The sequence below is a fragment of the Pelodiscus sinensis genome, chromosome 2 (assembly GCF_052426305.1).
Source record: "Pelodiscus sinensis isolate ZL-2025 chromosome 2, ASM5242630v1, whole genome shotgun sequence".
In the NCBI taxonomy this organism is placed as follows: Eukaryota; Metazoa; Chordata; order Testudines; family Trionychidae; genus Pelodiscus; species Pelodiscus sinensis.
In genome coordinates, this window is record NC_143053.1 from 242,902,087 (window position 1) to 242,914,137 (window position 12,051).

Below are 12,051 nucleotides of genomic sequence, written 5' to 3' on the forward strand. Positions count from 1 at the left end.
AAAAAGGTCACTGGTGTTTGGTGTGTAATGGGACGGGGCTGAATCTGGGGAGGAGCAGGTGTCTCCAGCATATTGTAACATCAGTACAATCTTTAATGCCATGCAAATAACACCACTCCCCGTAAGGAGAATCACCGTGTGCCCTTCGGGGGATATTACTCCTCCTTTGTAGACATCTATATGGCGGCCCTGGATATTTTCCCCAATGGACAGCACTGCAGATTAAAAGTAATTGCCATTGAAGTGAAAGGAAGGGAACAATGCAGTTTTTATTGCCACAGTGGAATCCAATTCCCCAATCTGAATGTCACCCCGTTCAGTTTTCGGGTTCTCCTACTTCATTCCTGTCCTTGTGCTGTTTTCTTCTGAGCTTGTGCATCTTCCCGAGACACGCTAATACTAACCAACGCGTTCGCTTGCCATATCATCAGTGCTGATATGGATACTTGAAGTGTATCGTTTAATCTGATTTGAGTAGTTTCGCCAACTAGACAAGGCTGACACTTAACATTTTTTTAAAACTCCTGCATAAGTGAACGGGCAAATTCAGCCATCTCGATTTTGTGCAGTCCGGGGCTGGAGACAATCTCTAGTGGCGTGAGGGTTACACACATGTTTAGAGAAGAATAGTCTGCTCTGCAAAACTAGCAGTGCGCTGGTGATCCTTTGAGGATTTCACTGACTCGTGGCAGGTTTGTGTCTGAGTTCTGGACGCTCCCATCGCTCGATGTGCAAGTTGCACACCCAGAGTCTAGAATAGTGATACATAGTCCTGTTTTATGTTTCACCCAGATTCTAGTGAGAGCGGGGTCTGGAACATCTGTGACGTGTTCCGGCTCTGGAAACCTGCAGATCTCAAGCTTCGCTCACCGAAAGTGATGAGAGCCACTTGGTTTTGTTCTGACTGAAAGGAGAATTGTTTCCCTTCTTATGATGAAGAATGTCCCAATGAGACGTCCAGGGTCCGGCTCAATCCCGTGTTAGTGATTTAGGCTGGCCAGGCAGAACCACCCGGACTACGTGAGACCTGTAGTAGAGAGGGAGGAACAAGGTTCCTTCCAGTGACGGTCGACAAGCCTGTCTCTGCAGCCCACTGAGCCACAAGACTCATTGCAGACAGGGGCTTCCCTGTCCTTAATGAACCAGCCACTGATTCCCCACTATGAGCCCAAGCTTGTTCCCACTGAGGTCACTGGCTTCATTGGGGGGATGGGGCCCTGTGTTTTGCAAACTGCGACATTTCGCTGTTCGTTCACCCCCATTGGTCTCTAGCTACAGATGGGCCAATGCAACAGCCCTGGAGGTCAGCCTGCCGACTGGGAGCAAAGGGGACAACTGCACAGAGCCCCGGCGTTTCAAAAGGGTCCGGAGCTCCCGGCAGCCGCCGCCGCTGCTGCTACTCCGGCAGTTAGCTTCGGGCCCCTCTGAACTGCTGACCGAGCGCAGCTCCGCTGCCCCGCGCGGCTTTGATGCGGGGGTGGGCAGCGCCGAGGTCCGAGCGGCGCTTAGAGCTACTGCCCTAGGCCCGCCCCTTCCGAAGTGCGGAGCCTCCTCCCCCCACACATACACTTTGCTTCAGCCTGCGGTGGCTGTGGGCCCCGCTGCCTGGAGGCCCCAGCGCAGAAAGCCCATCAGGGAAGGGACTGGCCCCAGCTCTGTCAGGAGGACAAGGGCAACTGAGTCTCACTGGTCCCCGGGGGGCGGGGGAGCTCAGCGCCTCTCAGGATCAGGCCCACATGATAGTGATTCGTTTGGGGGTCCTGACACAAGAGTCCCTCTGACTCCAAAGGGGCTGGGGTCTTCACAAGCAGAAATAAAAAAGAGCAGAAAGTAACAGGGAGGAAGCAGACAGTAAAGACCTAGAGAAAGTCTCCTTCTTGTTTGGGAATGGGGAGGAAACTCTGGTGTTTAGCCTGGAACCATTTCTCACCCCACCCCATCCTCCAAAAAGTATCCACCACATGAATGCAAACACCGCAGCTGAGGATAAATTTGGGGGCCGAGGTGCAGCTTTTATACAGAAAAAGGAGACTCATGAAAGGATCGGACCTCCACTCCCCTTCCCTTCCCCACCCGTCTTCTTGGGTGTTGTTATGGTCTGTGGACTTCCCTTATATGTATTTAGCCTGCGTGGGCATCATAGTAGCTTTTAATACTTAATAGATCCCCAAATGGACAGTAATAGATCCTGATTTGTAGTAGTTTGCATGTGTCTCTGGCTTCCTCCAGTCCATGTTATTTCCATATTCAGAATGCTATCAGAGCCGCACATACACAAGCAGCATACCCCGCCTCCAATAAAATATGGCCCGTAAGAAAGGGAGTACATTATACAAATGAACCAATGTGTTTTACAGGCCAATAATTTACATGCCTGTGTCAAAGATACCCAGAATCCAATCCTTCACATACAGCCCGGCCTGTGAGGCATGAGAGGAATTCTGATGCCGTTCTACTCCTGAGCATTAAGAGATTAGTCACAAACCGTGGGGCCCATTTCACACTAGGCATGGATCACAACTGTGTGTGCGTGTGTGGGTTTTTTTTTTGTTTTTTGGAGTGGGGATGTTCCGTGAAGTGGGATTATTAGGAAGAAAATTACACAGGCAAGGGGTAGTAACAAACAGAGAGACTGATTTTAATCGTTGTCTGGAGGAGAGGGTGAGTCCTGTATACAGGTCTTGTAAGATGTTCTGAATCGCAATTCAATCAAAAGGTTGCGAGGGGGGAGGAAAGGGAGAACGGTAGGGAAGATTTTCAGACTATTGTACCATGGTGGTAAAATTGCTGTGTGAAAAAGAGCGGCAGATCCAAATGTGGCTGACGGGGTGATCCAAAGGAGTTGACAGGGCAATGGGCAATTTGGGGCAAGTGGAAATCACAAGAATGCAGAGTGACCCTGTATCAAAATAGCACTCAAGGAGCCGCGAAGCTCAGTTGCTTAAGAGGTGCGCAGCATAGTCCCCCAGTTACCCAGGGTGTGACGGGCGCTACCCCGTGCTGTACAGGTGTACAACTGAGCTGCAGAAGTGCCATTTCTCAAATCGACATAGAGTGTTGCCACACAGCTGCTCAGAAACAAACCCCGGGCACTGGATCGCTCCCCGTACATCACAAACCCCTGAAGCCAGGAGGATCCACACAGATTGGATCTCACTGCCTGGTGACTTCCCATAGCTACATACACTCCCATTAATGGGATGGACAAAAATGAATTAGCTTGGGGGGGGGGAGGCTTTGGGGGTTTGGATTTTTATACTGACACTTTCCGTCAGTCTCTCTCCCACCGCAACAATAGTGTTCCCAATAGTCTGCCTACACCGGGAGCGACACGTCTGGTTACTAGATGGCGTTTAGACTGCATCGTGCCCGGGAAAGAGAGAGACAGAAATCAGCCTATTACAATTGTACAGAAAATAGTTTATTTGCCCGGTTCCCTGTTCTGGAGGAAGTGTCCGGAGATTTCCTCTCTCAGGAGGCAGTCTGAATTTCCTGACACAGGCCGTTGCCCCTATTCGGAGTATTAAATAAAGAGAGGAGTGAAAGCTAGTGACACGGACAAGATCTAGTCTGTCATGTAGACCAGCTCCCTGGCAGCGCAGAACTCTCCCCCGCTGGACACGTGTTAGTGTTGTTTTAAATAAGCGATGACACTTCCCTGAAGAGGTCATTCTGAAGCAGCCTATAGGGAGAATATGATGTACGATAATATGAATACAACAATGATGTATTTTTTAAATGCTTCATACCCGCGTGTGCAGACATTAAATGGTTTGGGGACGATCTTCTAAACCTCCTGGCCTTCCTACGATCTCTGGGAACAGGCGCTTCCGGATCTTAAAAAACCCTAACAGGTGAAGTAAATATTTAATAAATACCTGTCCCCTGGAAACAGGGCAATTTCACAACCCCGAGCTGCAATTATATGGAAATTAAGGCCTGTGCAGGTACAAAGTCAGACACATTATCACCAGCTCTTGCAAAAGCGTTTGAAGGGAGAATGTATTTACTTTGTGACTTTTTCTTGTAACAGGCTGACCTTCTGTTCACATACCCATTTGCGGTATGCCTCTTTTCTCTCCAATCCCCTCCTAGAGCTTCAGGAAATTCTTACTTTGCAAAAGACTTGCAAATCTGCCTCCCTCTCGTTTTTCCCTTTATATTTCGGTGTGTTTGTCTAAGATAAGTAGGTCTAATAACACTATTGACAAAACTAAATTTTGGTGTCAGGCTTGACTTCCTGACTTACAGATGTTTATTCTTTCCAACTCGTTAAAAATCTGTTGGCAGCGCATTTATTGTAAATATTTGAAGTGTCCAGGAATGATAGAAAAATGGAGTTTAATACACTGCATACCCACAGCTTGGACTTTCGATATAGACAAACATGAGATGGGGTTTTAAGGTGGAGAGTTGAATCCCCATTGCTGAGTATTGACAGAGCTGCAGTAACAAACGCTTTGATTTTTGGTCTATCTGAAACAATATTTTGCATTCCCTTTAAAAAAAAGTATAACGGGTCTCATCCTACATTCCCTCCTCTCCCTTCCCCCCACACACACCCTTTGTAAGATTTTACATGATCTTTTATTGCAAGGCAAAGAACCAAATAAAATATAGAGTGGCAGGAAAATGCTGTGGTCTATGCAGGCATGGCGAATATATATAATATTGTTGCCTTCTCATTGGCACATTGTGTAACCTCTGATTTCTCACTTAACAATAGAAAGCCGTTATAAAATACTGTGCTTGTATTTAATCAGCAGCAGGCGCTTTCTCGAGCTCGGAAAGTAGGTATCATTTGCTATTAATTCTGCAAATGTGATCACCAAAGCTATGCTTTTTAACAAGGCTAAGCAAAATCCTTGCCTGTTGTTATCACTGGCTAGTAGTGTAGGAATTATACCTATACACTGTGTTAGGCATACCGAAATTGGAGGAGGGCAGTGTTTTCAAGTTCTTGGCGGAGCTAAAGTCTTGTTGCATAACTGAAGATAAAAATGCACTCTTCATCGGTGAGCCGATGTTACGGGTAGAGCATCTGCATGAAAAACCTGGGACTAGGAGCGAATGCCCGCCTGTTATTTTGCTGTTGATGTTTAAAGACTTGAGCTAAATTTCACCCAGGTTTTATTTGTGGTTACTAAGTGAATAGGTTATATTAGACACTGAATGTAGGTATGGGTATCATCACTCTGGAAAGACATATAAGATAAATCCATATCCAGCTAAAGATGGATATTATCCAATATCAACGAGAAGTCTCGCGGCACCTAAGACTAACCGATTTATTTGGGCATAAACTTTCGTGGGTAAAAATCAGTTCATACAATAAATGCCCAAATAAATCGGATAGTATTAGGTGCCACGGGACTCTTCGTTGTTTTTCCAGAGACAGACTCGTCTAACCCTTCGAGACTTATTGTCCAATATATTTTTCTAGATGTGTTTATGTGTAAACTATGGATACTATATGTCTGTGAACATATTTAATTCCCCCCCTTTAATTACAACAAAATAAATAAACGCGGGGGTGGGGGATAGATTCCTTAAATCGCCCAAATTGAGACCTCACTTAAATCTTACACTTGTTACACCATTTACGCGTACACCGCGCACAGATGAAGTTACCAGATCTGCATCACTTTAACTGCAGAAAGGGCTAACTAGGCAACAGTAAAGACCCTTCCAGCTGAAATTTCTGGGCGACACCGCTGCTACCTGGCCCCTCATACACACACATCCACGCGCATTTGCTGTGGCACAAGTCCCTTCATGCCAGGGCGTGACTGTGGAACCGCCAACACAGCACTACTGATGATGTTCAGGCGCAATACCTTAGCGATGCGATAATTGCGCGCGTCTCCCGGCTGAGTTTATCTTCAATCTTTAAAATTCTGGCCCCATCGAGGCATTTATTTTTGTTTGTCTGTTGGGGGCGGGTGGGGCCGGTAAATACAGACGCTTCTCAAGCCACTTTCCTTCCTCTTTGCTAATCAGCGGCATGACCTGCGCCCCCCGCGCTTTTGCAAGAGACCAAGCAAAGCCTCTCCCTTCAACCTGCTCTAGAGGGCAAAGACATGAAGTGGGCAGGCCCCATTCCCGCAGCCTTGACAGGTGTGCTGCCGGGCCAATAGCGTCTGCCCAACTGTAGAGCCGGCCACCAATAGCGTTCCCTCCAGTCGCGGGGCCAATGGGAGCCGGCTCTGAGCCTTCAAGTGAGTAGAGTTTGGAGCGGCGGGGCTTACTATCCGCAGAGAGACATTTTGCTGTGCTTGGCCTGGGGGGCTGCTCCTCTGGTGCAGGCAGAGCCCCAGAGGCGGGAGGGGGTGCAGACTGTCAGCGGGGCGCAGCGGGGTCGGGCGGGGGCGGCTCGGGTTATTGTAAACGCGCAGGGAGTTTATTGGGGGTTAGAAACAATCCGATGGAAAAATCCAAAAATTTCCGGATCGATGCTCTCCTAGCAGTCGACCCTCCCAAAGCAGCCGCCTCCGCCTCCGCACAGACCTCCCCGCTGGCCTTGGTCACCTCCCTCGCCAACACCTCTGGCCACAGCAGCAGCAGTAACAGCAGCAGCTGCAGCCCCCCGTCCTCCTCCGAGCGCCACAGCGGCGGCTCCTCGGACTGCCTTCGGACTGAGAGCCCCTCGCCGCCGCGGATCCTCACCGCGCATTGCGGGCTGGTGCCCAAGCCCGGTTTCCTGACCAGCACCAGCAGCACCAGCAGCCATCACCACCACCATCACTCCGCCGGGAGCATGGCCCTGGGACTGCACCAGGGGGGAGCGGGCATCGCCACCCAGGCCGCCCTCTACGGGCACCCCATGTACAGCTATTCAGCAGCCGCTCTGGCCGGGCAGCACCCCGCTTTGTCCTACTCCTACTCCCAGGTGCAGGGGCCTCACCCCTCTCACCCTGCCGCAGACCCCATCAAACTCAGTGCCGGGACATTTCAGCTGGATCAGTGGTTACGAGCGTCCACGGCTGGCATGATCCTCCCCAAAATGCCGGACTTTAACTGTGAGTATCCCCTTAACAAGCCCTGGGGTCGGGAGCGCGGGGGGGGGGGGGTGTTAGGATCTGTCATTTTCCTTTCCTTTCCTCTCCTTCCACTCTGCCTAGCCAGAGCTAGTCTGTAGCGGCCGAGAGGCCTACGGCAAATACTCCTGCTTCTCGCAGCTAAGGTTCCCACACATTCCGCTAGCGCCCAAAAGAATTCGGTCAAGACTTCTTTCCACTGGCGGCGTGTGTCACGTAGATTTGTATTTGACAATTATTCGCCCCAGGGAGGGAATAACAATAACGCTGGGAAGCTGGAAGGTGTTATTGCAGCTCAGTATGGCCGGCACCTTAGCAGTAAATAACAAGCTGATCTCTCTTGGAACGGGAAATGCAAAGGTGACAAGTAATTTCATTACCAGTTCTCAATTCGCATTGCGCCGGGGGGAAGTGGGTGGGTTCATTCTAAAGAATGAACGAGAGCCGAATGCCTAGAGAGAGAGAAAATCTGTCAAAGCGGATGGTGATTTTTTTTGTTTGTATTTTGCTGCATGGCAGAGCGATCCTGCTCGTATTTCTTAAGCTTACGCTAGACAGAGTATGCGGTACAACTTCACAGGACCCTGTCAGTTTCACTCAGCTAGGTGCTCAGCCAGATCCTGTCACCCAAGCAAATTTCTCGGACCTCTTCCTCAGGAAAGAGCAGATAGTAATCACAGCACGCGCCTCCGCTTAGCTGGCCCCAGTGCCCGTTCTGGACTATAATTAAATGTGTGTTTGGTGTCATTGAAATAAGGAAGCTAAATCAAAACAATCACTTACATTTGGGCTTTTTAAAAAAAACGCTGTAAAAATAGAAACATTGACGTGTCCTAACAGCAAACGTGCATTGATGGCCAAGCTAGGCCTCGATGGAGATGGGGACATTTCTTGCATCTCTGCTTAGTCCAGGATAATTTTCTTAGGCGTTGGGTCTCCTTGGGAATTACTGGCATATCAATACATTGGGGGTAGTTTTACTTAAAACCCTGCCAGGAAAGAATTCCAGGTTGTTGGGTTTTTTCATACTCCACACAGAGGGAGACAAAAATGTCCCTTGTTTTCTCTTAAATGGGCTTGTTTAGACTAGGACGTTCAAGAAGAAAAATAATTAGAAAAGCCGTCCGATTTCTTGCCCTTTCAAACAAGATGCACTAGTGAATAAATAGCCAAGAGCAAAGATAATGGAGCCCTGGAAAATCACACAGCAGTGAGAAAATCGCATCTGTGTTACTGTTTGTATGCCGGAGACTGTCTCTTTTCTTCTGGTCATTTTAGCAGGTTTGCTCCAAATGAAGTAGTAAAGACAGGCTCCTCCCCCCCCTCCTTTACAGGCTTTTTAGTTTCTAAAGCAGAAGAAAGGAGAGCGAATGTCCAAGAAACTAGAGGTTATAGTCGCAACACACCGACGAGAATTGTGTTTCCTCTTCCGCCTCTTTAGGAGCATAAATATCATCTGCAACTTCAGAGACTGGATTGGTTGGTGAAAGCAGGATTTCAGCTCGCAGGCTTCCAAAGTGATGTTCTCACTTGTGTGTCCATTAAATGTGACCGCAGTATTTTGGGGAATAATATCGCCCATCCGTTCTCTTGCAATTGTCAGAATAATTTTTGACGCAGTCTTCCTGATCTTGGGATCCGGAAAGTGCGCTGAGATTATAACCTCTCATTTTATAGTTCGAGAATATTGGTGGAAATAGGTTTTTCCGATATGCCTCACACCTAGACTGAACAGCATTTCGCGTTCAGGTTTCATGTCACATTTGTCTCCTATTGTCTGCAAACATAACAGACTGGCCAACCGAGGTCCTGAAATAAAACACAAACAAATGGAACCCTTTTCTCTAATCTGCTGGGGGAACCCTGGCTTTCCCCAAAGTCCCTTTGGAGTCCGGTTTAATTAAAGTTCGAATGGATGGTCAAACTGGGAATTCGGGAGACTTGTTTCACCAAAGTAGGGGGCGTTAAAATTAAATGAAGCAAATTGCTCTTCCCCGGAGAGGCTGAGATCATTTCCCTGTGATCCCGGGTTCCTTTTGTTGTCTAGCATTTGCTAGGCTCTTGGGAAATCAAGCAGTCCCTCTTTGGCCATAAATGTCCCTGCTGTGAAGCTCTGTGAAATTATGTAAATAGAGAAGCCGGTCTCATATGGCATGTTAACTAGATCACCGCCATCACGCGCGGCTTGAGGTGTCTAATTTAGCGAACGACGATGCTTCTTTTAAAGTGCCTATAAGGCTGCCGTAGGATCAATGTGAGGCGGACCTGAGGGTTTCCTATACTCGGCTGCAAAACATTTTCCCAGGATTTTTCTCCCGGGTCCCAACAGGTAGGAAGGTCGCACCCCGCCCGCCCCGCTCCCCTCCCCACCCCAGGCTAGCTCTGGGAAGCGGCGTGTGTCGGGGAGATTTTAATCACTGCTTCCTCTTCCTTTTCTCCATTTTTTAGAAGATGGATTTTTCTAACCCCCCTCCCCCGCTCTCTGTCCTGCTGCCCCCTTCTCTCCCTCACAGGAGACCAGCTCTTCTCTTCCTCCCCGATCGCCCCCCCCTTGCATCTTTCTTGCCCCCCATGCTGCAGGTGGAGGCAGCCGGCGATACTAGCTGCTGGACGCGGCGTAGGAGGCAGCTGGGCCCCGGCAGTGCCCGCTCCAGCGGCCCTGGGAGGGTGGCGGGGCCGGGCTCCGGCTGCCCGCGCGGGGCTGACGCGCTGTTTTGTCTCCAGCCCAGGCGCAGTCCAACCTGCTGGGGAAGTGCCGGCGGCCCCGCACCGCGTTCACCAGCCAGCAGCTGCTGGAGCTGGAGCACCAGTTCAAGCTGAACAAATACCTCTCCCGGCCCAAGCGCTTCGAGGTGGCCACGTCGCTCATGCTCACCGAGACCCAGGTGGGTGGCGGCTGCCCCGGCTCTGGGAAGGGGCCCGGCGGTGCTGGGCTCTCAGGCCCCAGGCTGGCTCCGCGGGCAGCCCCAGCTCCGGCATTGCGGCGGGGCTGGGGGGTGGGGGGGACCCTGGGTTTACGCTGAGCAGCTCCGCGGCCAGCCCCGAGGCTACCCGCTGCAAAGCTGCCCCCTCCCGGGCTCCCCCGGGCCGCTGGGCTTTGCCGGCCCCCTCCCTGGCTCCCCACGCAGCCCGGCGACCTTCGCCCCGAGGAGGCTGCGGACCGCGGAGGGGGCGGGGTGTGTTCCCAGGCGGGGCCAGGCAGCTGCGCCGCGGGATTCAGCCAGCTCGGGCCGCCTCACCCCGGAGCCCCTTGTAACGAGCCGGGGAGATGCTGCAGGCTGGGGAGGTGGTCTGGGAACGGGAGGGGCGGGCAGGGAGTGGAGGGGGGTGCAGTGTGGGACGGGGCGAGGGCGGGGTGTGTGGGGGTGGGTCCCCCCGGGGGCTGCGTTCCCCCCTCCTTATCCCCTGTGCCCCCCCCCCCCCCAGGTGAAGATCTGGTTCCAGAACCGGCGCATGAAGTGGAAGCGGAGTAAAAAGGCCAAGGAGCAGGCGGCGCAGGAGGCCGAGAAGCAGAAGGGCGGCCTGGGCGGGGAAGACAAGGCGGACGAGGAGCTGCTGCTGCCTGCCCCGGAGAAGAGCAGCGGCCGCCGGCTGCGGGAGCTCAGGGACAGCGACCCCGAGGAGGAGGACGCCGGACACTGCTGCCCATACAACTCCTCCGACTGCTCCGAGGGGGACGAGGAGGAGACCCAGCCCCGCAGCCGGCACGCCGCGCCGCTGCAGCCGCCCCCCGGCCAGCCCCAGTGAGCCGGCAGGCGAGCTCCCCTTCCCACTGCTGCTGCTAGCCGGGCCCAGCCCTTCTAGCCCTGCACCTGCCCGCCCAGCTACCAGACCGGCCCTGCTGCCCACCTATGCCCTGCAACCTCCACGCAGGCTGCCCGGCCCCTCTGCCCACCTAGCCCCCCCCTCCAGACAGGCCGGTCCCTCTGCCCATCCCTACCCCAGACAGACAAATGCACACTCCCCTCCCCACCTTCCCTCGGCCACCTCTAGACACACCCAAACGCCTCTGCCCACCACTGCTGCAACCACCCCACACCTCTCTCTACAGCCCATCCTTAAGTCCCTTCCCCAGACCTCCCACTCCCCAGCCACATACACATTTTCTTCCCATCCACTATTCCCCGGGACACACAGCTGCCCATTGCCACCATCAACACACCCTCCTCTGCCCCATCTGCTTTTGCTCCATCTCTGCAGCCTTTGGCGTCAGTGAAATGAGCCCCAAATGCCTCCATCTCCCTGCACAAGAGGAAGAACAGCCAATCTTAGACCAGTACCTTTTATTTCTACATGGGAAATATTCGGTCTTCAGCTGCCACAAGCTCAGATTCGTCACTGCTCTTTGGCGTCAGCATTTCAGCTCTCATGTAACAAACAGAAAAACCAAGCAGCTCCTAATAGAGGTGAGAAGCTCCTGGGAAGGTTTGGGATTGTCTGTGGAGGTACATTGACAAAAGGATTCTTCTTCCTACACATGTAGAGAAGATTTACAGTTCACCACAGTGTTAAGAGACATTTTAAAAAACTTGAACCTACCCATGGAAACCCTGTTCTTTTGCTGAGTATTGGAAATGTTTCGTGCTTATTATATATCTGGAAAACTGTCATGAACGTTAAAACCGCTGGAAATCTCAAGACTGTACTGTCTTTATTTTTGTATATTGTATTTATAAAAAGGGTACCTCTACTTATGCATGCTAAATTATTATCCAGCTTCTCCATCGTCCATGATGGTATGTAAAATAAACAACATTTTGTACTTGAGGCTTCTGTTCAATTTTTGTAAAGGACTTGGTTTGGCTACCAGGGTCTGAGATCTGAATTTATACTGTACCTGGAATTATTTGCCACTTTACTATACAGTTAATTTGTATAGTCCATGGAAAAACTGGAACGAAATTATGCCTTTAAATCCATACACCACCTCACAAGGACTGGAGGAAGGACCCTAGATTTATGGTTCAATAAATCGACTACGTTGAAGTGTCTTGTATAATTTACTATGAAAGAG

General features: G+C 51.1%; 1 protein-coding gene across 1 annotated transcript; it reads left to right on the plus strand.

Moving 5' to 3' along the window:
• The first annotated feature begins 4,580 nt into the window (after window positions 1-4,580).
• Window positions 4,581-11,810, plus strand: MNX1 (motor neuron and pancreas homeobox 1). The gene is made up of 3 exons (XM_075922750.2): window positions 4,581-7,019; window positions 9,762-9,922; window positions 10,464-11,810. The coding sequence occupies exons 1-3, from the start codon at window positions 6,425-6,427 to the stop codon at window positions 10,782-10,784; spliced, it is 1,077 nt and encodes a 358-aa protein (XP_075778865.1). The 5' UTR covers window positions 4,581-6,424; the 3' UTR covers window positions 10,785-11,810.
• The last annotated feature ends 241 nt before the right edge of the window (window positions 11,811-12,051 follow it).

Coding starts and splice junctions, on each gene's coding strand:
- MNX1 (XM_075922750.2), top strand. CDS start 6,425: ATGGAAAAATCCAAAAATTTCCGGATCGATGCTCTCCTAGCAGTCGAC. Junction 7,020..9,761: donor CAAAATGCCGGACTTTAACT/GTGAGTATCCCC, acceptor TTTTGTCTCCAG/CCCAGGCGCAGTCCAACCTG. Junction 9,923..10,463: donor TCATGCTCACCGAGACCCAG/GTGGGTGGCGGC, acceptor CCCCCCCCCCAG/GTGAAGATCTGGTTCCAGAA.